At 44.2% G+C, this 25,753-nt stretch overlaps 1 protein-coding gene across 3 annotated transcripts in view; it reads left to right on the top strand.

Moving 5' to 3' along the window:
• SLC4A4 (solute carrier family 4 member 4) overlaps positions 1 to 17,367 on the top strand; it is a 191,034-nt gene extending 173,667 nt beyond the window's left edge. For all 3 annotated transcript variants that reach the window (XM_035103066.2, XM_035103068.2, XM_060278361.1), the window contains exons 23-26: positions 3,594 to 3,755; positions 7,117 to 7,213; positions 9,476 to 9,555; positions 11,146 to 17,367. In XM_035103066.2, coding sequence (XP_034958957.1) covers positions 3,594 to 3,755; positions 7,117 to 7,213; positions 9,476 to 9,519 — 303 coding nt within the window. In that variant the 3' untranslated portion in view covers positions 9,520 to 9,555; positions 11,146 to 17,367. The remainder of the gene's footprint in view (positions 1 to 3,593; positions 3,756 to 7,116; positions 7,214 to 9,475; positions 9,556 to 11,145) is intronic.
• Positions 17,368 to 25,753: the final 8,386 nt, after the last annotated feature.

Here is a 25,753-nt window from a genome sequence, read left to right as displayed (position 1 = left end):
TGCTGATCAGTGACACAATTCCACAACCCTACTCCTTGCCTGTCCAAATATGGAAACAATTTGAACATACTTATTTTGCTGAAAAGTAAGTTTAACTCCAGGAGGCTGTGCAAGACAGGAGTGCCTGGCGTGCTCTGGTCCATGGGGTCATGAAGAGTCGGACACAACTAAACGACTAAACAACAACAACAACAAGTTTAACAATGCAATGCGAGATAGAGAACAGGCCTCCCTTTTTCCTTAAACCCCGCACCCCCCACAAAACTCATCTGTGTGTGTGTGTTTTTTGGTTCGTATCCTGTAATCCCTAGGCTTCTAAGCCTTCAGGATAATAACAAAAATATAAATAAATCTCTCTAACACACAATGCTAATAATTGGAACATCCAGTGAATCTGAAGGTTGGAGAACTCAGAATAGGTGAAAGGAAAGGACTTCTTCACACAGTGCAGAGTTAATCTATGGAATTCCTTCTACAAGACGTAGTGATGACTACCGGCCTGGATGGCTTCAAAAGAGGAGTAGACAAATTCTTGGAGGGCAATGTCATGTTATGTCAGAGACTTCGTTGTTGTTGTTTAGTCGTTTAGTCGTGTCCAACTCTTCATGACCTCATGGACCAGAGCATGCCAGGCACTCCTGTCTTCCACTGCCTCTAGCAGTTTGGTCAGACTCATGTTGGTAGCTTCGATAACAGTGTCCAACCATCTCATCCTCTGTTGCCCCCCTTCTCCTTGTGCTCTCAATCTTTCCCAACATCAGGGTCTTCTCCAGGGAGTCTTCTCTTCTCATGAGATGGCCAAAGTCTTGGAGCCTCAGCTTCAGGATCTGTTCTTCCAGTGAGCACTCAGGGCTGATTTCCTTCAGAATCGATAGGTTTGATCTTCTTGCAGTCCATGGGACTCTCAAGAGTCTCCTCCAGCACCATAATTTATAATATAGTCAGAGACTATATGCCTCCAAATATCACTTGTTGGGAACTGAAAGTGGGAGGTGTGCTATTGTGGTCATGCCCTGCTTGTGGGCTTTCTGGGGGAATCTGGCTGGCCATTGTAGGGAAAGGATGCTAGACTAGATAGGACTTTGGCCTGATCCAGCAGGGACCATGTTCTTATGAGTTCCTAATTAAAGGGAAATCTTCAAGAAAACCAAAAGGCTCCTGAGCAAGCCCTGCAGTATGTCCTAGTTGAGATTCCTGCATTGCAGGGGGTTTGGACTAGGTGAACCTCTGGTTGCCCCCAGCTCTACAATTCTGTGTCTCGGTGTTAGTAATGGAAATGGTTTGTTTTCTTTATTTATGGGTATATAATCAGCATAAAGCTATAGCAAGGTGGAATGCAACATGTAAGAATAAAACCAACAAAAAAAGGAAGCATATCAATAAATGCCGATTGGTTAAAAGGGCAGGGGTGGGACCCTCATGTTGTAGAGCCTTGTAAACAAAACGGTTTTCAAAAGATGTTTGAAAGGAGGGATGGGTGGATATGAAATAATTAGGTATGCTAGTAAGATGGCCAATGTTCTTTGTTTTGCCTTGTTTATTCGTCACTTATTCATAGTTTATACATAGCCTGGACCACCCTTCCTCTGAGAAGTCTCTGTCTTTCCTATTTTGCAAAAAGAGAGGTGTCCTCTTGCAGTTGGATTCTATACCTTTCAGTAGCCAGTGGCTAATAACCTTTAGCTTTAAATCGTGTGGATCAGCCATATATTTCAGGTTTGTTTTTCCGTTATCTGATCAGGCATAATAGCAGTGACATTTTTTCCCCCAAGTTGAGGAAGTCCGCTAGTTGTAGGCTAGAGTTTTGGTAATATGGGGAAGTTTTACTAGTTCCTTCTGTTTCTTCCTTCCTTAAGCACTGGGAGGTTTCCTCGGGGCAACAACATGGGGGTAGGGGAAGGGAGTGGAGGACAGAAAAACTGACCTTCTCTGAGTGGGCATTTTCATACTACAGTGGAACCTCGGTTTATGAACACCTCGGTTTATGAATTTTCGGTTTATGAACGCCGCGGACCCATCTGGAACGGATTAATTCACTTTCCATTACTTTTAATGGGAAAGTTCGCTTCAGTTTATGAACGCTTCAGTTTATGAACAGACTTCCGGAACCAATTACACCCATGTTTCAGTTTATGAACGCTTCAGTTTAAGTACTTCACGGACCCGTCTGGAACGGATTAATCCACTTTCCATTACTTTCAATGGGAAAGTTCGCTTCAGTTTATGAACGCTTCAGTTTATGAACAGACTTCCGGAACCAATTGTGTTCATAAACCGAGGTGCCACTGTACAGTGGTTTAAGAACTGCTTAGTGGTTTAAGAACGCTGCAAACCCTGAAGTAGGTTTGTGAACTTTGCCTTGGAAGCAGAACATGTTCCACTTCCTGTTGAGTGTGTTCCGTTCGTGAACTGAGTCCCCCACTGCTATGGGAAAGCACACATTGGTTTAAAAACGCTTTGGTTTAAGAATGGCCTTCCGGAATGGATTAAGTTCGTAAACCAAGGTACCACTGTATCCTAGAGTAATTGTGGCAAATTCAGTTACGTGCAGTCATTAGGGCTTTTGTTGTTTTTCCAGTGTGCATCACTTTGCATCAAGGGGTGACAATATTTTTGGGCCCATGTTGACATTTCAATTTTGAAAGGGTATCACTCCCACTGGTTATTTCTCCATTCCCCAAACACTCCCCTTCCTCTAAAGACAATGCTCAGGGTAATAGACCATCTGCGGAATTTTAAACTGTGACGGTATCATGGGCTATTGTTTTTATTTGTTACTGTGTTATGTATTTTTGTCTTTTTATATTGCAAACCTCCCTGTAATCCTTGGATGAAGGGCGGTGCAGACATTCAATAAAATAATAACTAATGATTTCCAGATAGGGGAACCACCATGTCCCTTACTTTCTGCTGCCTCTACCCTGTCTGTACATAAGATAAACTGAGGCTTGCCACCCCACCTCTCCCCTCTTCCTGGTGGATATTCCTCAAAGCCACAGATCTATACAATATACCGCACAGCTATACAATGTGGCAAGTTTACAGGTCTCAGCTAAAAGCTATCCATGTGCAGAATGTCTCTTGCCAGACTTGTTTTTGCTATGAGAGTACTCCGAGTTAGTCGTTCCATGGGCTGCAGCGGTCGTGCAAATTACGTTTGCGTCCCTTTGCTGCAAATTACAAAGTGAGGCTAGGAAATCCTTATGTTTGCCATTTTTTTATCCTGTCTTATTCTCCTGAACCTCTCCAATAAAGACAGTGCAATTTTGCAGCTCTGCCTGTTGCAGAGTTGGCAAGAAGTGGCACTTGACATCATGGTCTCTGAATATTGTACCATTTATTTCCAACCTGCCGGTGACTCGAGAAATTGAAACCTGGAATCTGAGTGGCAGAGCTTCCGATCGATTTCAAGCTGGGTTCACTGCAGCGGCCGCTCAGGTTTCAAATATTGTTAACCCTTTCTTTACCAGCCCGGAGGCTAAGGGAGGAGCCCCACGTTGGATCAGGTGAGGCAAAGAAGGTAAGCTTTGGTGCCAGAGAGGTGGGGGAGCTGTTGCATGTCAGTAAGAGAGTGCTGGCTTCTGTCCTGATAGATCCTGGCGCTCGTGGCAGTCAGAAAAGCGATGGACTACCTCTTCTCCCAGCACGACCTCAGTTTCCTCGACGACGTCATTCCAGAAAAGGACAAGAAGAAGAAAGAGGACGAGAAGAAAAAGAAGAAAAAGAAAGGCAGCCTGGACAGTGACAATGAAGATGTAAGGCCATTTTCACCATTGTTAACTTTTTTTAAAAAACAACAACAACAGTTTTTATCCTGGCTAACTTGTGACAGCTCTTCAAGTTTGGATTACATACATAACTATCCTCACTTCATGCCACGTCAGCCATGAAATCACAGGTTCTTGGCTATGTCTGATGCTAGAGACAGAGGCTGATATGCTTAATACACAGGGCTGTGTGTATTTCACACTTCTGCAGCAGGTACTGAATTCAATATTGAAGTGGGCAATGCCTGCTAAAGTTTTCCAAAAACGAGAAGGAATTTGGTCTGACAGTTGTGGGGTCGCCAAATGAGTGTCATGTTAACCTCTCTCTAATACTAGCAAAATAAGAGGAAATACTTTGTCAAATTGCAGAATGCAGCTCTTCCCCCCCCTTTACACAGAATTTAGGTTACCTGGCTGTAGGATTTTAATCTACTGTAGCACAAAATAGACATAGCCCAGCCGATGCTCCTTTTCTGCCTAAAATGGATTTGGAGCATCCCTAAGCTGCTGCCCTCACAATCCTCCGAACCACCCCTCTGCTACCCAACGCTGAGCAAACTCAGGCGTGGTGGTCCCACTCAGCCAGTTGAATGCGTAGTTACTTCTACATTTGGCTGACAGTGCAGGAATATCACATCCAAAGGCAAACTTTGAAAAGGAAGCTTCTGTCATCTTTAGCTGTGCATACACCAGCCTATACCAATAGCCTGTTGGATTTCTCCCTCTGACAATTTTGTGCATCCAGCCAAACATGAAAGTGACCTCATATTTGTCTGGCTACATTGGGATCACGATGCACAAAGGCACCCAGTCTGTCTCTTTGCACCCACCTATAGAAGTTCTTCAAAGGTCTTTTTTTTTTTGGCTCTGGGGGAATTGCCTCATCACCTGCCTGGTCTGGCACTGAGCCCACTGGGGCTCCTGTCTCCTGTATTTCCAGCTCTTTTCAAAAGCGCTATTGCCCAATAATGCTTTTGCGAATCCTGACAGCCCTTGGTAACCACCTCGGGTGGTTGGTTCTAACACAAGTCCAGGAGATGAGAGAGATGGCTGGCGGAGCTTTCTTGTGAATGCAGCTGAATTTTCTTCAGTCTCAACAGACAAAGGAATTCCTGCCATCAGCAGCTTTGATCACACATTACGTTTGTCCCTATGAATTTGTCCCCAGAAAATTTGGGCAGTATGTTCATGAAAAATCACCCAAAGCCTTGCTTTCAAGTCTTGCCTTTCCCTTGTTATGGGAGAAAGGTTAATTTTCAAGAACCTATTTTTTCCCTCCCTTATCAAAGTCTATTGATGACAGTTCCTTTTCCGTTTTCATGTTTATGATGCTCCCAAGTCTTGATTTTTCCGTTAATTCTGTTTTTAACAACAATGATAAGGATAAGAATAGTATACCGTCCTGCCTCAGGGTACACACAATCTTAGCAGCCATCCACACTTACAGTGAGAATATTATTTTGATGTTTTCTTTCCTTTCCGTTTGCCTTTTGTTTTAATGCTTTCGAAGCATCTGACTTGCTCAGTTACATTCTACATTGTATGTCTTGTTGGAAATCCAACTTTAGAAATGGCAACAAGAAAAGCGCCTGAATGTAGGTTGGCTTTTGATGATCTCTTGATTCCAGGTTTTTCAGCCTGACTGACAGACGGGCATGCTAACCCAACGTTGTGCCTTGCAATGTGTTGAATTGTGTTGGGGTGTTTTGCTTTTTTATATATATATACTCATGTGCCTTAAGCTGTTCTTCCACATTACAAAGACTCCCTAGGCCACCGTCTCCATTTCCACATGTTGGTAAGGCAGGTGGAAACTGCAGAAGACCTTAAAGGGCTGCTCCTATGAGGCTCTGTTCTGGAAGTCGGCAACCGGCAGCCCACGGGCCAGAACCCGGACTGAGGAGGATTTTTATTGGCCGCTAGGTGTGTGTGACACAATTGAGGCATGTAACTTTCCAGGAAGCTCCATACTGACCAGCCTCAGAAAGCAGTAAATTGAAAAAAAGGAAGGTGTGTGTGTGTGTGTGTGTGTGTGTGTGTGTGTGTGTGTGTGTAAAAGTGTAAGACATCTGGGGAGCAACAAAAGCATTGCTTACAGCAGCCTTTGCCATCCTGATGCTCTCCTTACTCTAGCCCCCATCAGGCCTAGTCAGCTTACGTTGAGTGCATAAGTTTGGCGAAGGCTAGCTTACGGGTTCCAGTTGGCGAAGGCTGGTTTCTGGCTTCCAGAAGCATTAGGATAATTGCATCAGTGCTCAGCTGCCTCTCTCACACAACCTCTCTCCATTTCCCCATTGTAATAATTCCTAAGCCCAGCAGTCATGAAGCCAGCTAGTTTCAGGTGCCACGTCCTGCCAGGTGCTAACTGAATGGTGGTGACATCCCTGGAAGCATGAATACCTCTTGACCTCTTCGATCTCTAGTATTGGCTGCACCGTCAAACACAGTGACTCAGAGATTTTGCACTGTTAACTAAGAGGCAGTGGTCCATTTATTTATTAATAGGGGGCAGTGTTTGTGCACTTAACATATTTGTAAGTCTGCCTTCATTGACTTCCAAGGCCATTTTTCAAGACAAAACGTGGTGCCGTCCTTTGGCTTTTTTGATTCAGTCATTAGGGTCTATTGGCCATCGTTGCCTGTTCTTCTATGTCTTTGGTCTTGATGGCTCACCCTTATAGTCGTGGACTGGCTTCCTGCTCAGACTTGTTGCCATCTAAGGCTCCCATGCTTTTCATAAAATGATTGCAAAATGTCTCAAGTGATTTGTGCCTTCTGTGGTTAAATTATGGTCATCAAAACCTATAAGGACCTACCAATTGAGGTGTAGCTTTGGGCTGATCCATAAACATACCCTCTTTATACTGCAGAGATGGAGTCTGGAGCCCAACCCCATTCTGTTTCCTGAGTTTAGTAGACTACTTTTGGAGTTGTGATGAAGACCCTTCTGGAGGCACATTACTTCTGTCAAATTAGCAGTTGTAGCCCTTGATGACCACAAGCTGCTCAGATGAGCAGAAGGATGATGAGGATAAACAACTAAATAAACAAATGCCTATTGGCCTAAAAGTTCTGCAGTATCATTCAAACAACCTTTGTAAACTGGACAGCAGTAAAGTGCGCTGAAGTGCATTGCGCGGTTATTTCCTTAACTGCCAGAAGGTGGAGCTGTTGCTGAACTTGATGCTACAGTTAAAAAAGCAATAGCAAGTTGGTAAGGAACCCCTGAAATGCTGGAGCTGGGCTGGTACGCCCTGGATAAATCTGTGGGGAATGGCAAGAGAGAGCGAGAGAGCGCACGGGCGAGATGGAAGCATTCTAAGAAATTTTGTGCACGTTTCTTCCACAGTCCGACTGCCCCTACTCAGAAAAAGTCCCAAGTATTAAAATTCCAATGGACATCATGGAAAAGGAACCTTTCCTAAGTGATAGCAAACCTTCCGACAGTGAGTAGAACTAACAGCTTGCATGCCTGCTTCAGTCTCAATTGCACCTCCAAAAAGCAGCTATATAGCGATATATAGATATAGGTTTATATATCTATATATACTTACAATATTGATTTTTTTTTTAAAGAATAAAAAAACCTTGTTCCGTAGATGTTTTCTTTCCCCCCTATACCTACATGTTGTTTCTTTAAACCACACAGCATGTAATATATATTTATATATATTTGGTTGGCTTTTTAAAAATATCTCTTTCTTGTAAGTTCGTTGGTTTTGGTTTTTTGCTTTTTTTTTCTTTCTTCCCTCCTTTTGTGGCTCCACTTTTTTAATTTGCTTTTATCCAGCTGCTAACAGATCCGTCACTAGCTCTCTCTTTCTCTCTTTCTAACCCTCCAAATCAATCCAGCCCATTTATGGCATGATATATTTCCAACCCCGCACGGTGGATGTGCATGCACTTCTCTAACGCTCTTCAATGGTTTCCTTTAGCTCTCCCTCCCTGCTGGCTAATCTTCTGGTTTCGCAGCCTTATAGAAGCACCGCCACCACTGTCTCGCACTGTTTGTTTCCTTAGGATCCACTCACCCGCCAAAAATCAGAACTTAAGCATATAATATTTGTCCGCTGTGTCCTTTTTGTTTTTTTTGTTTTTGAAAAAGAGGTCATCCTGTGAATCATGTAGCACTATTAACACACTTGTCTTCCTTTAGGTGGCTTGGGGGGACATTCACTTTCTTCTTGTCCAGTCTTCAATTTGTGCTAATACCCCAAAAACATGATTGCCTTTTTAATTTCAAAATGAAAACAAATAGGCTTAATCCCTTGCCTATTTTCTGTTTGTTGCTTTATTGATTTTTTTTTTAATGGAATGTCAAAGGTGATTGCACATGGCAGGTCTTGTATGGTTCGGTGTGTATTTTGCTGAACAGGAGGAATCGTGCAAAACTCGCAGGTGGATATTTTGCGAGTTGGTGGGAGGTGGGAGAAGGATGCATGGCTTGGCTCTCTGCAGATATAAACCAAGTGACAAATATCCTAGGGGGAAAATATCAGTGTAGACTCGATCAGAATCTGTCTGCCTGCCCTCATGGTGCCATTGCAGCGTGCGGAGCAAGAGAACCAGACTTGCAGACTGCCTATTTTGGGTAGGGGAAAGTGGTGGAAAGAGATGGGCCTGTTAGACATGCTAATTGAACGGAATGATGCCGGCTGGATGGGTAGACAGGAAGACGGTGAGTGTCAAACGCTTCAGATGCAGGAGAGATGGAATAAATTAGGTGCAGCGCTGGTGAGCGGGTTGCTTGCTTCAGGGGTAACCATGGTGGCAGCAGAACAGTCAGATGGGACCACAGATGTCTATTAAAAAGTTGCTACATCTTGAATGCAAAACTGCCATCTTGCTGTCTGGACTGAAGTCGTCATTGTCCTCCCCATCCCAGAAAAAATGAGCTTTCCATTTCCCTCTTGAGTGTGGACGGGGATAGAGATGATGGGGAAGGTGTGGTCCTCCAGGGGTTGTTGCATTCCCAGCACCCATCAATCCCCAAACAGGATGGCCATTGGGCAGAGACGATGGGAACTGGAGCCCAAGAGGGTTGCCATACGTCTGGAATTTCCCAGACATGTCTGGGATTTCCAATGCGAAATTAGCGTCCCGGGGGAATTTCAAAAAAATCATTAAAGTGTCTGGGTTTTTGATAAGAGATAAAATATCTTTATTGTCATTGTCCCCTTGCGGGAACAACGAAATTACTGTGTTTTGCCAACAGAACAAGTAAGTGTCTGTTTGACCAAATAACTTTTTGACCAAATAACTTTTTGACCAAATAACTTTTTGTGTAATCCCCTCCCCCCCAAAAAAGCTCAAGAACTTTTGTGTCCGGACTTTTTACTTCTTGAAATATGGCAGCCCAAGAGTCCAACAACATCTGCAGATCTGCAGCTTGAATGCAAAAATAGCACATGCTGTTTAACACCTACATGAAACCACTGAGTGGGATCATCCGGAGTTTTGCAGTACGTTGTCTGCAATATGTTGATGGCACATAGCTCTGCTACTTCTTTGCACTTGGAGGTGTGGCATTCGATTTGCTGGGCCACCGTCTTGCCTCGGTAACAGGCAACTTTGTACTTGGCTCGAGATGTAGCAACTTTATCTTAGCTGCTTTGAGTTTATTCATAAATAAAAGAGGGGTAGAGATTTCTAAAATCAACCAGTTGCTAAGCATTATTATTTTATTTTTATTTTTTAAAAAAAAACAGGAGAAAAATCATCAACATTCCTTGAACGCCATACATCATGCTGATAAAATTCCTTTCCTGCACTCCCACACAATGCCAAGGTGAGATGTACAACCTGCATGCACACTATTTGTAATTCAGCTGTGGCTTTTTGATTGGTACGGTGGGTTGAAACTCCAGTGCAGAAGTTCCACTGCAAATGAAATAAAGCTTTGACAGCAATCTAAATGTGCCGGGATCAAGCCCTTATGCAGAATCAGCAAAACCTAATGATTCAGTGAAGCTTGTCACTTTCTCAAAATGTTTGGTGTCACCAAAACATTGATACCCTCCAGGCGAAATAAGTCACCTGCATAAAAGTTAAGGCTCTTTTATAGAACCAGACTGGGATGCATGAGAGATGCTTAAGTAGTGTAGCAGACAGTGTCCTTTTGAGAGGGGCGGGTGGGACAGAAATGACAACCAGAAAAGAAGGCATGATGCAATAGGGGCAAATGTCAGCTTCTGCACTTAGGCAGGAAGAACCAGCTGCCCAAATATAAGATGGGAGGGGGGAGACGGACACCTGGATTGCCAGTAAAAAGGCAAAGGTACCCCTGACCATTAGGTCCAGTCGCAGACGACTCTGGGGTTGCGCGCTCATCTCGCTCTGTAGGCTGAGGGAGCCAGCGTTTGTCCGCAAACAGCTTCCGGGTCATGTGGCCAGCATGACTAAGCTGCTTTTGGCGAAGCAGAGCAGCGCACAGAAACACCATTTAGCTTCCCGCCGGAGTGGTACCTATTTATCTACTTGCACTTGACGTGCTTTCGAACTAGGTTGGCAGGAGTAGGGACCAAACAATGGGAGCTCACCCTGTCGCGGGGATTCAAACCGCTGACCTTCTGATCAGCAAACCCTAGGCTCTGTGGTTTAGACCACAGCGCCACCCATGCTGGATTGTCAGTAGTACATGTGAAAAGGATCTAAGGATCTTAGTAGACCACAAGCTAAACACAAGTCAACAGTGTAATGCTATGTCACAAGGACTTATGGGAATTTGCAGCTGCGCAACTTCAGGGGGGCACGAGGTAACCTCATCTTTGAATTACAAGATGGCAGCACCACCCAGCAAGTCTAATTATGGTTTTCTGCTGTAGAATATCAATGACCAGATGTCGGGGATCTCTGGAAGGTACCCACTTGGGGAAATCCACTTTATGAACTATACCATACTTGCCTTCTCCTTGGGATGTGCTGTATCTAGAAAGGCATTCTGTGCCAAGGCTTCTAGAATTGCTCCATGCCAGTGTGTTTATTCCTGCACGTATCACCGTAAGAAATACCTCTCACCCAGTTGAAACATAGCTCCCAAAGTTAGGGAACATCTCCGGGTGTTCTCTTTAAACCCTGGCCCATGTTCCAGCGCACTGTGCAAGTCCTACGTGACATAAGCAATGTCTAGCACTTTTGTTGCTTTTTCACATGTTCAAAGGAACGTTATTATCCTGTATCTACAGGGACTCCGCTGGCAGAATGGGGTAATTGCAACCAACCTTGTTGCTGTCTTCATATTCCTGTTTGGTAGTTTTCATATTATTGCACCCACATAAAAGATAGGGGTGGTTAGAATGAGCAAGGGAGGGGGGGATTCATCTGAGTGTATAAATTCTGCTTTTATGATTTCGGTTTTCTTTCTCATCTCTCTCTCCAGCCCTCCACGAACTCCAATGAAAGTTGTGCCTCAAATTAGAATAGAGCTCGATCCTGAAGACAGTTATTTCTGGAGGAGCAAGGGAACAGAAACTACGCTGTAATGTGTTCATTAATCTTCAGCTGAAACTGGCTTTTTATCTTTTCCTTCTCCTCCTCCTCCTTTACTACTAGCCAAATATCCAAAATGCTCTCTGCCTAGGTAGAACCAAGGCAGATTCTTCTCTCGGAAGCATTTAGGTTCCCCCCCCCTCCTTTCCTCTGTTTATTTTCCCCCACTCGCTCCTTTCATTCTGACCAAGACACTTTTCTTTCTTGGTTTTGCCTTTTCAGTCACACACAATATGTCGTACACCCTCGTCTTGAGATTTTCAGCAGAGGGTGGAAGTATTAAGGATATATTATCACAGCTTTGTGAAATGTCAGCAGAACTGACTGGGTTTTTTTTTTAGTTGTGAATCAGATTTTTTTTGTTTTTGTTTGGGTCCCTTCCCCCCCCCCCCAATGTCTTTTTCCTCTTTATCAGAACGAAATTGACCTCCGGTCTAATTCAGCACCCCTTCTCGTTAGTCCTCAGCTTCGGTAAAATGCTGCTAACCCTAACATGTTCTTAACATCACCTGTGCTTCAGTAGTCTCAAGCAGAGGAATCAAAAATGGTACATCCCTTTCCCCCATCACTGATGTGAGTGTGTGGACCCTGCCCTATGCAACTTCTATTCTGTCCCAATTTAATGGATTCTTAACCTGTCGGCTGCATTGGCAAGTGTTATTTTCTTTTCTTTCTTTCTTTTTCCTTCATTGTTTTTATTTTAAATTATGGGGGCCTAACCTGCGACTTATATTTTTTTTGTCAATTTTTTAACTGTTTTTTTTAAAAAAATTACTGTAAAAAAATGAATTTTTTTCCTGCAGCAGGAAACATAATAGTTTTGAGTAGTTCTACCTCTTATTTCTAGATGTCGGACTTTCTCTTTAAAAAAAGGAAAAGAAGATTAATAATAATAATAATAATAATTGTATAGTATGTTATATAATGTGATTTTTACAAAAAAGAAGAAAAAGCAAAAAAAATCAAGCAACACAAAACAAAACCACAATCTCAAGGGTATATGGCATAGAACTGAAATCACCTATATCAATACCTTTATTAGAACCTTCCTTCCTTCCTTCCTTCCTTCCTTCCTTCCTTCCTTCCTTCCTTCCTTAACAACCTGATCACCCAGCGGTTGAGCTTGGACATGAAGCTGAGCTATGGCTAAACAAATTAGCAAATTAGTTTGTGCATGAAGCTCAAACTCAAGCTCTCCTGTTTTCTTCCTCCCTCCCTCTTGCCACAGAATAGCTGGCTTTGTGTTACGGCCAAATCAGGACTTGCGGTTTGTTTCCTCTCCAAACCGAACACAATCTAAAAGCCAAGGCTTGTTGTTGTTGGTTTCCCGGTTTGGGAGGCCCACAAACCACAAGTGCTGATTTAGATGATAATACCAAGCTAGCTGCTCCATGTTTTGTTCTCTTGCTGGATGAAGGGAGAAACCCGTACGCAAGTGGCTAATTTGCTTAACCATAGTTAGTAGCTTAGTGTCAACTCCGAGTTGCAGCCAATGAGGGAATCAGGGCCCAAGTTTAAACGTCATGTAATTTTTTGGTGGTTCTGTTGAATGCAACCAGCACAATCGGACCACTCTGCTGCCACACTGGCGCCATTCATCTCCTGGAGACCTCTGCGCAAACGCCATCAGCGTGAACGAGGAGTGCGCAGCAGAAACAATTTGCAAACTCCCTTCAAACGGGGAATGAGTAAGGTCAAATGAGCAGATGCAGACTATAGTCATGTGTTGAGTCCCTGTCCAGAATTGTTAGTGTCATTTCATTTATACACACTTGTTGGTGTGTGTGTGTGTGTGTGTGTGTGTGTGTGTCCACACAGGCAGTACATTTTTCTGCCCTCCCATCAGATGTCAAAGAGAAAAACAGCTACCAGATTTTTAAAAGATATCTGAAGGCAGCCCTGTTTAGGGAGGCTTTTAATCTTTAATCGATTATTTTATTCTTCTGTTGGAAGCCGCCCAGAGTGGCTGGGGAAACCCAGCCAGATGGGCGGGGTATAAATAATAAATTATTAGTATTAGTATTATTATTTAAAAAATGTTTAGGGGTACTCTCATTTTGGCTCAATAAAATCACCATTTTACGGTTCAAATCGGGAAAAATAAATAGAGTAAATGGACAAAAGTACAAAGATTCACAAAATGTTTAAGGGTATGCGTACCCCTGCGTACCCCCCAGAAAAAAGCACTGCACACAGGTGTACAAAGTGGTGTGGAACTGATGGGTGGGGAGGCACTTCTAATGCCTTAATTACCAGCCTCATTCCTGCCCACCCAAACCTTATTTAGAGTGGATTTAAGTTGCTTTTCACCCTGTGTCAATCTATATAGAGTAAAATCTTATTATGTGTCTCTTTTTGGGGGGGGGGCTGTGCTACTTCATACTGCATGTGGCTGGAACCACTTGTTTGTAGTTCCCCTGTAAAAAACATCACTGCGCAGGAGAGACTTGGGAGAATGGTTTTAGGCTACCCTTCTCACTGATGTGCTAGGTTTTTATTATTATTATTATAAAAGTGTTCAGAGAATATTTCCTTTGGAAAAGGTGCCCCACACGATTCTGCTGTGCATATAGATTGGCTCCAAATCCAACTAGGTCCAGGTGTGCATTGGATGAGATGCAGAGGTATAAAAATAGGATGGGCCTTATATGCAGTGGCTGTTAAAGCAATAATTAGAAACTGGCTGTAGCCACTCCAGTGACTCTCAGAATGCACTTTAGCCAGGCTACTCTTGCAAGGGAGGACTAAGGACACCGGGCATGATCCAGGCCACCCCTGAGCAGCAGCTTGGGTGTGCACCCGGGACATCTCCCTTTTTTTCTCAAACAGTAGCTCCTTGCGCTGCATTTGGGTCGAGACTTTAAGGCTCCCTAGAGTTTTGTAGGCAGTTTGGGAGCATGCAAGAGCTGGCGTCCCCATCGCACATAGATTGCTGACCACACCGCCCTTCTGGGTTAGGACCAGTGCGCTGTGTGTCGGTCTGTATCTACTCTCAGACAAGAGTAGTTTTCCTCCTGCAGCCAAGTACCTCACTTCTGCGCTTGTCCACACCACCAGTTCTTGGGAGACTCCTGTTGTCACAGGTATCGAACAGCGCAGGGTGCCTTGGATTCCCCACTGAGCTGGCGGTGCAGAGAGCGTGGAAGCGAGTTTCTTTTCTGCAGGAGTAAAATCCTGCTCGCGGGAGCAGGGGCCCATTCGACCTCCCTGGTTTTAGGTGGGAGTGATTCTATATCACCAAGGTGCAAAGCACAAAAGGAAGCTGAGAATCTTGAAACCAACAATGATGGTTTTGAGATGCAATGTCACACACACACACACACAAATTCCCATTTTCCTGTCGGTAAGTTCCTAGTGGTCATTCTCTCCCGACAAGGGTCTTCCACTCCTCAACTTGTACTTGAATTTACTGTGGTAACTTCTGACTATAGAAAATGGCATTGGAATTGATAGGGAGAAAATTCTGTTTTCAGTTGCTTGTACCACTTAAATTTGGGGGGTGGAGGAGGAGGAGGAGGAGGAGGAAGGAACAAGGGTTGGAGGTTTTGCATTTCATGCACTCCTGGCCTTCATCGTGCCTGGCTGCACCATTTATTTATTTATTTTGCCGTTCCCAGCGCTAAGGGTCTATATTTACACTACAGCTGTGAATCGTTCTTTTTGCCAGTCTAACTGGCATGGCTTCCCTCTGAAAAAGAGCACTGGGAATTGCTGTTTGGTGAGGGTGCAGAGAGGTCTCCGTTCGGGGTTTCCGTTCCACATGGCCTCTCACCACAGAAATCCCCTTAGATGAAGGAATGGCTATAAAACCAGACTGTGGAGTGTAAAGTTACCCTCTAAATATTTCAGCTACAGGAAATGAGCACTTTTTGTGTAGTATTTGGTTTCTGTGCAGGAGCATTTTGGTGCCTGCGTCTTGTAAGAGTAAGGCCCAGCTCACACATAATACTAAGCCATGGTTTTGTTAAGCTGCTGTTTGCTTAACCAACCAGGGGTTAACCTCAACTTTCACAGAACATCAGACAGACCATGGCTTGTTACTCCAAAGCTACTTTACAGTTGCTCTTGCCTCATATCTTTGTTACTTGGTGAGCATGTGGGTTGGAGCTCCAAAACAAACCATGGTTCAGGAAAGGTGCTGGCTTCACATAGAACACCTAGCCATGCCAGGGTTTATAAACCAGAAACAAGCCATGGCTTCAAGGTGTGGTTTTGGGCAGAAAGCTGGTCACAGTGAAGCTGCTGGACAGGGTTCACACATGACGCTAAACCATGGTTTGCTAAACCGTGGCTCATCGTTATGTGCCAGCCATATCCAGTTGTCTCACTGGTTGTCAAAGTCACAGCTCCCTTCTTTTTAAGACCATGGGAGCTATTGGGAACCTAGTAGAACAAAGTTTCACATATGAATGGGATACAGAAGAATAGAGAGATGGCTGTAGCAACACATGCTTGTGTGTGGTGCCATAGAGCTCCGAAGTTACTGCACCATAAATCTCATCCCATCACCGGACTGTTGTCAGTTGAGACAAGGAATAGAGAGTGAGTGAGTGAGTGAAGCATACTTTCAGGATGCACAAAACCTTTCTGATTCTTACCAGAAGTAAACTGCTCTGCAGCTTGGAATCTTGCTCTTCTCTCCTATAGTACTGTACACAATTCGGGCTGCTCTTTTAAGGACACTTCCTAAGGATTAAGCCCGAAAAACTTATTACAGGATTGTGCAGGTGGTCAAGTAAAAGGTAAATGTTCAGAGTTTGCCTATGCCTGGTCTTTGTTATAACGTTGTGGTTACAAACCTTTTATTTATCTCCACACTTCAAACTCCACAGAAGGGCTAATCATGGAGCCTTTTGGACACTCGTACTAAATTAATTAAATTAAATTAAATTAAATTGTAGAAGGAGCCAGCCCTACTCTTTCTTCAACTGCTGCTCTGGGGGCCCACGCTGCATCCAGTGGCTGATAAGTTTCCCAGGCACCGAGTCCATGCGTGCATGAAGCATCTAAGCCAGGCATAGGCAAACTCGGCCCTCCAGATGTTTTGGGACTACAACTCCCACCATCCCTAGCTAACAGGACCCGTGGTCAGGGATGATGGGAACTGTAGTCCCAAAACAGCTGGAGGGCCAAGTTTGCCTATGCCTGGTCTAAGCAAACACAGGAGCCAGGGTGAGGCCCTGTCACCTTCAAAAGAGGGAGTACATCCTGTCACGGTCCAAATGGTCACTGCTACTCTGAAACCGAACTTTTTTGATCGCTCCTTGCTGTTGCGAAAAGGTACGTGGCTTTCACCACAGAGGTAGCGGGGATTGAGAAGTGCCACTCTTTGCACATTAAGACTCCTGGCCCAGTGGCAGTGGCTTGTAGTTTAAAACGGGGCGCTCAGGCTATGAATGTGTGGTTCTAGTCCTTTTCTAGATCCTTTAAGAGCCACCAGGAGCAGCAAGAGCCGAGAAGGCAAAAGGGGAGGAGGAAAGGTGGCTTTGATCGGGCCAGTCAGAGAGGCATGATAGGCCTCACTGAGGACTACAGCCTTAGGAAGGCGTGCTGCTTAGACCAACTTCACAGCCAAACTCTGCAAAGAGTTTTTTTTTGTTTTTGCTCAGGGCTAATGTTGAGTGAAACTTTTAAAGAGCCAGAGATAACTATGTCCCAGACCTAGAATGTGAACGTCCTGACCACTCATGTCTTTCTGTCTGTCCTTTTCTGACTCATTTCTGTAGTTCCTTCCTGATACAATACATGCATTCACATTATTTCTCGGAATCAAGATGCACTTTCAGATACTTTTTTGTTTTTATTGTTGTTATTTGTTGTTATTATTATTTGTTCGTTGTAAAACTCTTATTAAAAAGTCTGTACTTGCTTTGGCGGAATGACTTATTAAAACGAAAACACAGCCACTTTATTTTGAAATGAAGTAGATCAATCACAGTGGAACAAACAGGAATTTTTCAAGAGAGAGAGAAGAAAACATTTCAAATTGTTGAATGATTCCCCCCTCCCCCCTGGAATATGAAAAGTAAAACCATGAGATTCCTTATTATAAAATTATAGGATTTTACAGTTTTATGAGGCTTTCTATTGTGACTTTTATGGAATCAAGAAATGAAGAAGATGAGATATTTTAGCATTTATATTTTTCAAAATTAAATGTATACTGAAAATAAAGTAACTTTATGCATTTATCTGTGTTGTCCCAACTTTTTTTTTGTTTGCTTGCATGCCTTCTAACATGACACATGGATTGGTTTTTGCCCTGTCTGTAGCCTGTTGTGCAAAGTTGTCTTCTGTATGGGCAAACCAGGAATCAAAAAGATCGGACGATCTCCAACTAAGTCATAATCTGAGTAGACTTGTTGAAATCACTGAATGCCACTCGCCAAACCCAAAGATTCACTGTGCTCCCTGCAAGACTCTGTTGTTTCATTTCATACTTGAGAGAAGCTCCTAGCATTCATAGTTGGTGAAATGTTTTCTGGCAGTGCCTGGCTGCTAGGTTTACACTCTCAGCAGTGGAGGAGAACCAGAAAGCCACAGCAGAATCCAATAAACAACCAGGCACAGCTGGAGGGAAGGTGAATGAGTGAGCTAGCAAGCAGTAGCGGCACCGAAAGGGGCTATAGCAACTGCCATACAGCTGCCGCAAGCACTCTGAGGCTTCTCATCCACAGCCTCCTGCGAGAACCAGTGAAGACTGGCCAGCCAGCCCGGGGGGTGGCAGCCTCCTCCTCCTCCATCTTGGCGTTACCCGTAGAGACTCAGAAGAAAGGAGGATGGGGACAAGACTAGAATTAGTTGGCTCGGCTTCACCAGTTGTTGATCTCCTTGACTTCTGCCACAACCTGATAGGTACAAGACACCGCTGGTGAGAACTGGGGCAATCTTAATGCCCTGGATAGCTTTGCATGCACCCCCAAATAGAGGGAAATGTTAGCCCATGTTGCCTTATTTCGTCAGGATTCCTTGTGTGAATTAAGCAGATTCATCCCACGAGTGGCCAGCGCACCTCTCTTTGTCTTATTGGAGATGGACAGCTTCGACCTCCCCTTGAGTTTTGCCGCCTTTAACGCCTTTGTCACCCTCGTAGATTCTCCCCAGTCGAAACAGTTCCACTTGTCAAAAATCCCTCCATTTCCATTGCCTGGATTGGGCGGAGCCTTGCAGCTGAGGCCCTACCAGTGCTGAGTAGAGAGGAATGATTGCTACTTGGGATAATATTAGTTGTTTTTGGAAGCCTCTGCCAGAAAACATGTTATAAGCGCAGCAGGTGCATGAACTGAATGCTGGTTCCTCCCTTGATCAGCGTTGCTGGCTACTTGCCCACCCAAATGGTGGCCCCGCAGACCTCTGAGCCTTCCCTGGAGTTGACAGCTGTGCTGTTGTTCTGGATGTATAAATCAGAGCCAAAGACTTGGCATTTGATATTCTTTAAAACAGTACGGCAAGCAACTCGAGGTGTCTTCATTGTAAAATCAGCTTGTAAAATCTGGCAGAGGACACTATGGCATCACACCCAACAGTATGAGAGAGGGGCTTTTGCTGGCTTGCTTGCTGCTTTTCTGAATTGGGAAACCTCTGCTGGCGGTGGTTTGGGGTACACTGAGCTCCTCCAAATTAGGGGTGGCTAAACAGTAGACTGCTTGCCCTGGAAGTGAATCGGACCCTTCCTTCCCCGAGGAAGCTGATCAAGCATTGATACTTTTGAAGAAGGGGGATGTAGATGTGCTACTCAGAGAGACTCAGACCAACCAATTCTAATTTCTGAGTGGAAGGGGAGAACACTTACTTTTTTGGGGGTGGCATAACATACCTATGGGTCTTTTTAGATGAGAGAGAATCATCCAGACATCTGGTTTCCTTGCTCTCATGGTAACCCTGGATTGGGGGGGGACACACATATTGTGAAGAAATATGTTCAGGGGTACTCTCATTTTGACTCAATAAAACAGGCATCCCCAAACTGTGGCCCTCCAGATGTTTTGGCCTACAACTCCCATGATCCCTAGCTAACAGGACCAGTGGTCAGGGATGATGGGAATTGTAGCCCAAAACATATGGAGGGCCGAAGTTTGGGGATGCCTGCAATAAAATCACCATTTTATAGTTCAAATTGGGAGAAATAAATGGACAAAAGCACTAAGGACTTGCATTACCTCATACAGTGGACCTTTGGGTTACATAACTTTCAGGTTGCGAATGTGGCAAACCCGGAAGTGTATACCGTGCGTGCATGAGCAGAAGCGCTCTATCGTGCCACGTGTGTGCACAGAAGCACCGCCGCCTCTTATGAATTTTTTGGGGTGCGCACGGACCCCCCGAACGAATTACATTTGTATCTGGAGGGTCCACTGTATTACATAGCTGACAGCTCACAGTAACTTCCACATTGGCATGAGGTTGTGTGCATGAACATCTTCCCGATTCCTCTGCTTGCTATTGGTGTCTGCCATTTGAGGTGGTAACAACAAAACTGACCAATCACTGTGCTAGATTCCAACTCCTACTTCACACATTAAATGCTTGCTTCCACCTGAGACTCAGGAAACACTGTGATAGGAAAAGAGGCCGCCATCGGGGGTAGCAACGGAACTGACAATTCACATGCTAGAGAAGAAACTAATTTTCAATTTTATTTTATTTTTGGTTTATTCTCCCATTAGATTCACAAAATGTTTAGGGGTACGCGTACCCCTGCATCCCCCCAGAAAAAGCACTGGTTTAAGCAGAATAAATTACTCATTTTTTAACATTTTGAAAGTAATAGTCGTATTATTAGCTGTCACGCATTGCCCGTCTCAAAGTACTCCCGATATATAAAGTTCAGTGTTTATTCAGCTTTAATAAGCAATGAGGATGTTAGTCGTAGCCAGACAAATAGATTTCTCCCTGTCTCCCCTCCCCAATTCCAGCTGGCATGGAATGAGCTTGGCGATTCTCCTAGCATTTACCTGCAATAACCATTTCCACTCGGAGGCCCCTGCATTTGCAGCTGACCTTAGCATTAAATGAATCCAGCTCAGAAAGACAAAGGGTGCCCTTTTTTGCTTTTGCAAAAGAGTTGCAGGAAACAACAGGTGCCATTTGGTTGCCAGGATACTTACTAGGCTACCCAATAATTCTTTTGTCAGTTGCCCAAGACAAACTGGATGCGAAGAAGTCATGCTCGTGAACTGTTGCGGTGGGGAAATGTCACCCATATGCCTATATAGGTCAAGAGGGCTGTTTGGGGGGAATTAATGGAGTTATTCTATCCAGTTGCTTGCTGCTCAGTTCCATTTATATACAATGTGAGAGACATCAGCAAGTAATAAAGAGCTTACACTTTTCAATTACAATAACGGATTACTCATCTATAAGCGATAAAAAGAGCAGCAAATCACAATACATAAAATACCACAAATCAATGTAAAAGGATAAAATTAAGAGACGAGGACACACTACTTATAATTTTTTTAAAAAAAACTATCCCTGAACTCTTATCCCAGATACTTCTGCTGTTCTCAAAGCCATTCCCTGTAGACAGTAATAATAATAACAACAAAAATTTATTATTTATACCCTGCCCATCTGGCTGGGTTTTCCCAGCCACTCTGGGCGGTTTCCAACAGAAAAATAAAATGCAATAATTTATTAAACATTAAAAGCCTCCCTAAACAGGGATGCCTTCAGATGTCTTCTAAAAATCTGGTAGCTGTTTTTCTCTTTGACATCTGATGGGAGGGCGTTCCACAGGGCGGGCGCCACTACCGAGAAGGCCCTCTGCCTGGTTGCCTGTAACTTCGCTTCTCGCAATGAGGGAACTGCCAGAAGGCCCTTGGCGCTGGACCTCAGTGTCCAGGCAGAACGATGGGGGTGGAGACGCTCCTTCCCCTCAGTTCTTCCTCTGGAGCAGAGCAGGTCGCTTATAAAGGCTCCTTGCTTCCCTTCATAGCATGTGCAGAAACTACCTTCTTGACCAGGCACAGGCAAACGTGGCCCTCCAGATGTTTTGGGACTACAACTTCCATCATCCCTAGCTAACAGGACCAGTGGTCAGGGATGATGGGAATTGTAGTCTCAAAACACATGGAGGGCTAGTTTGCCTATGCCTGTTCTTGACCGTTGGCCTCATCCATTCAATCTGACAGATCCTGTCTTCACACGCAGAGGAAGTCCCTAACTAACCAAGGGTTTGAGTCCCAGCATCTCCCCTCACCAGGTTTAGTTGGCTAGTCAAAACCATTTCCCAGGTATGGCTGCTTCCACATGCTGACACCTTCTACGAGCCACTGGTGAGAGCTGAATTCAGGATGGGGACCAAAGGTGGACAAACTACTCCAGAAAGAGCTCCAAATGTCCCCCACCAGAGGTACCACCCATCCCCTTTGCACATTTAATAAATGATCAGTGTAATATAGTTTAAGGCAGGTGTGGTGAACCTGTGACCCTCTGAATGTTCCACCATCCATGGTCATTGGCTGTGCTTGCTAGGGCTGATGGGAATTGTAGTTCTCCAATGTCCAATGTATGGAGCGCGGGTGGTTCTGTGGCGGTTCGAATCCCTGGGGTGAGCTCCCGTTGCTCGGTTTCCTGCTCTTGCCAACCTAGCAGTTCGAAAGCACATCAATGTGCAAGTAGATAAATAGGTACCGCTACAGCGGGAAGGTAAACAGTGTTTCCGTGCGCTGCTCTGGTTCGCCGGAAGCGGCTTAGTCATGCTGGCCACATGACCCGGAAGCTGTACGCCGGCTCCCTCGCCCAGTAAAGCGAGATGAGATGAGCACCGCAACTCCCGAGTCGTCTGCGATTGGACCTAACGGTTAAGGGTCCCTTTACCTTTAATGTCTGCAGGACCGAAGGTTCCTTGCCCCAGGTTGAAGGCAATCATGTTAAGAATTAGTTTGCTGAATCAAATATCCCACAGGACATACTTTTTACAATCCCAAAAGAGCCCAGAATGGCTTGGGCTTTCCTTGTAGGGAAGGCACACCTGCCTCCTGATCTTAGCCCATTTCATTTATACGATTCCCATTTTTGAGATGGGGCGAGCAGACTTGGACTTCACACTGGATAGAGGGCTGCGCCAACTTGACTGCTGACCTAACAGCATGCAAGACTGTATTTATAGAAACCCAAAACCTGTTAACCAAGTCTGAGGCCTCATGCAGCACAAACAAGGGCTGCAAGGGAACCAAATATTTAGATTAGAAGAAAAATATTGCTCTAAACTCAAAAGACAGTCCAGGCCATGTCACTAAACACACACACACAAATGGATTAAGTTGGATCTAGATCTGTTTTACTGGAAAAGGAGACTTTGGAGCAGAGTGGATGTCCTGCTCTCATTTTACCGACAGTGAAAGCCACACTCAAATTTAGACACATTTGTGCCAAAAATGTTCAGGTTCAGTGAGCAGTTTGTGTAAAAATGCCAAACGTGCACACAAACCCCTACCTCATTTTTAAATGAAGCTGATATTTTATTGTGTTGATGTTTTGATATTCTGTTGGGAGCCTCCCAGAGTGGCTGGGACAACCCAGACAGATGGGCGACATATAAATAATAAAATTATTATTATCATTAGCTATGTTTTTGCTGTCCATTGTCTTCCCTGGAAGAAGATGGGGAGGAGATTAAGGCTGGCAGTGCTCATTTCTTGGAGGTAATAATAATAATAATAATAATAATAATAATAATAATAATAATAATAATAATTTTTTATTTGTACCCCGCCCATCTGGCTGAGTCCCCCCAACCACTCTGGGCGGCTTCCAGTCGAATATCAAAACAATACAGCAATAGTACAGGTAGACAGCGGAGATCATCAGCATCCTTAAATAACCTGAGAGCGCCATATGTGTGCTTGCTTAATAATAATAATAATAATAATAATAATAATAATAATAATAATACTTTTTTATTTATACCTCGCCCTCCCCAGTCAAAACTGGGCTCAGGGCGGCTGACACAATAAAATTACAATAGGACATAAAAGAAAAAAACAAATTAATTAAAATACAGCTTAAGATACAATTTAAGATTTAAAATTTTAAAAATGCAGCCTCATTTTAAAATTGTTGCTGTTGTTTAGTCGTTTAGTCGTGTCTGACTCTTCGTGACCCCATGGACCAGAGCATGCCAGGCACTCCTGTCTTCCACTGCCTCCCGCAGTTCAGTCAGACTCATGTTGGTAGCTTCGAGAACACTGTCCAACCATCTCGTCCTCTGTCGTCCCCTTCTCCTTGTGCCCTCAATCTTTCCCAACATCAGGGTCTTTTCCGGGGAGTCTTCTCTTCTCATGAGGTGGCCAAAGTATTGGAGCCTCAGCTTCAGGATCTGTCCTTCCAGTGAGCACTCAGGGCTGATTTCCTTCAGAATGGATAGGTTTGATCTTCTTGCAGTCCATTTTAAAATATCCCAAATCAAAACCACAGGGAGGAAAACATAGAGGTCAGACTGAGTCCAGCCCAAAGGCCAGGCGGAACAGCTCCGTCTTGCAGGCCCTGCGGAAAGATGTCAAATCCCGCAGGGCCCTGGTCTCCTGTGAGAGAGCATTCCACCAAGTCAGGGCTGGTACTGAAAAGGCCCTGGCCCTAGTTGAGGCCAATCTAACCACCTTATGGCTCGGGATCTCCAAGGTCCTCTGTGGGGCATACTAGGAGAGGTCATTCATTCATTCATTCATTCATTGAAAAGGGCATAGACCGCCTTTGAAAACAATAATATCCCAAAGTGGTTTGCAATGGCTAAAATGCACCGATAACAAACAATATGAGTTTAAACCCGTTGCCTTAGCCTGAATAATACTAAATGTCTCCCACCCCGCCTGCGTTAAGCACCCATGCTCTGTGGGTGTATTTATGGCCTAGTGTTTTATAGAATGGAGGCTCGTAGCCCTGAGATGATAATTTATGGAGGCATTACACTGTCTGAATCCCTTAATCTGTTTAAGTAGGTTTTTCATTATCTAGGGAGGCGATTCCCTCGCAAGGCCATTGTGCGGGGAGAGATGAAGCAAAGACGGCTGAGCTATCAGGGTCTCCCTAATGCCAGAGGGTCTATGAGTGTGTATGTTCAACTATGTGACTGCTGACCAGTGTCCATGTCAAAATGAGGCTGAAAAGGACAGGGTTAGGTAGGCCAGGTGTGAAACATCTGGTTGCAAAGATATGCTTACTATCCTGGGAGTAATTATGGAAATTAAATTCACATTGCATTTAAAGGCAAACCTACCTAACTGACATTTTCTGAAACAACACGAGAACCGCAATGCAGCCATCCTTTGAAATTCAAACTTCTCCAAATTTTGCAATGCAGTTCTCCAGCCAAGTAACGCATACAACAATGCGTATCATACTAGGGTAAAGTGTGCATATAAATGCGTATTATTTGTGAAGATAACATGCACAATTGCATTGCATTAGGGAAAACTGAATTGCAAAAAGGGGGTTATTAGGCAAAATTGCACACAAAGGTCTGAGAAATTCACTGATGAATTTCCATGAGGATTCATGTTGTGGAAATGTGAAGAACTTAATTTAAGATTGGAAAAATGAGGGACAGAGTGAAAGTGAAACTGGCTGGTTTGTCTGCTTCTACCTGGGAGTAAGCCACACTGAACACAGTGAACATTGTGAGTAAACACACAATGTGCTCCTTGCGTGTTATTTCCAGGAAATTGAAGAAAGAAATCAGAATTATTAAACTGCAGAGTCTGCGCAGGCGAGTTAGAAAAAGGAGTTGTCAGGAACACAATGTGTTTTCCTTCCATCTCTAAAATAAATTTTATTGTGTGTCAGCAGGTTCAGAACATAACACAGAGAAAGGTTTTTACAAGCAAGTTGTACCAGATTCAGTTATGCAACTGCATTCATTTTCGAGCCGTAGTGAGTGCTTGCTATTGTCCCAGTAAAAAGTTGAACATGGATGATTACGTCAAATGGCACGTGCTGAACTGAATTTGCACTCTGGGGGTAATGGGCATAGGAAGAAACCCCACATGCAGAATCTCGCAGAAAAACACAGCCCTACATGCTCTACAGAATCTTAAGCTGCTGGAAGGATGCTGAGAGACATTTCAGCCAGGGCTACCTGCTACGGAAAGGTATCCTCACAAATAAGAGACACAGTGGCTCTCATCCAATACTCATAGCATAAAAACAAGTGGCTCCAGGTGGGAATGTGCCTTGTCCACATAAGTTTAACCATTATTCTGAATTAGCACCTTGATGCAGAAGCTCACCTGTCTTCTGTAGCATCAGAAATTGAGTTCTCCATGGGGGGTTGTCCACTCTGAATTGGGAATCTTTCGTTACTAGGGGTCAGGAGCAGGTGCCAGGTCAACAATAACTCACATGGCTTCAGTGAACTCTTGATTCAAAGAAACAAGACAGCTCAGAAGGTCAGCCCTAGAGAGCACAGCACCTCTTCCAGGTAGAACTTGCCTCGATGTTCTGAAGGTCCCTGTCTTCCCACATCTCCCTAAGTCTGAGACTTCTTCACTGAGCCTGTC

The sequence above is a fragment of the Zootoca vivipara genome, chromosome 9 (assembly GCF_963506605.1).
Source record: "Zootoca vivipara chromosome 9, rZooViv1.1, whole genome shotgun sequence".
In the NCBI taxonomy this organism is placed as follows: domain Eukaryota; kingdom Metazoa; phylum Chordata; class Lepidosauria; order Squamata; family Lacertidae; genus Zootoca; species Zootoca vivipara.
This window is presented reverse-complemented; position numbering and strand designations above follow the sequence as displayed.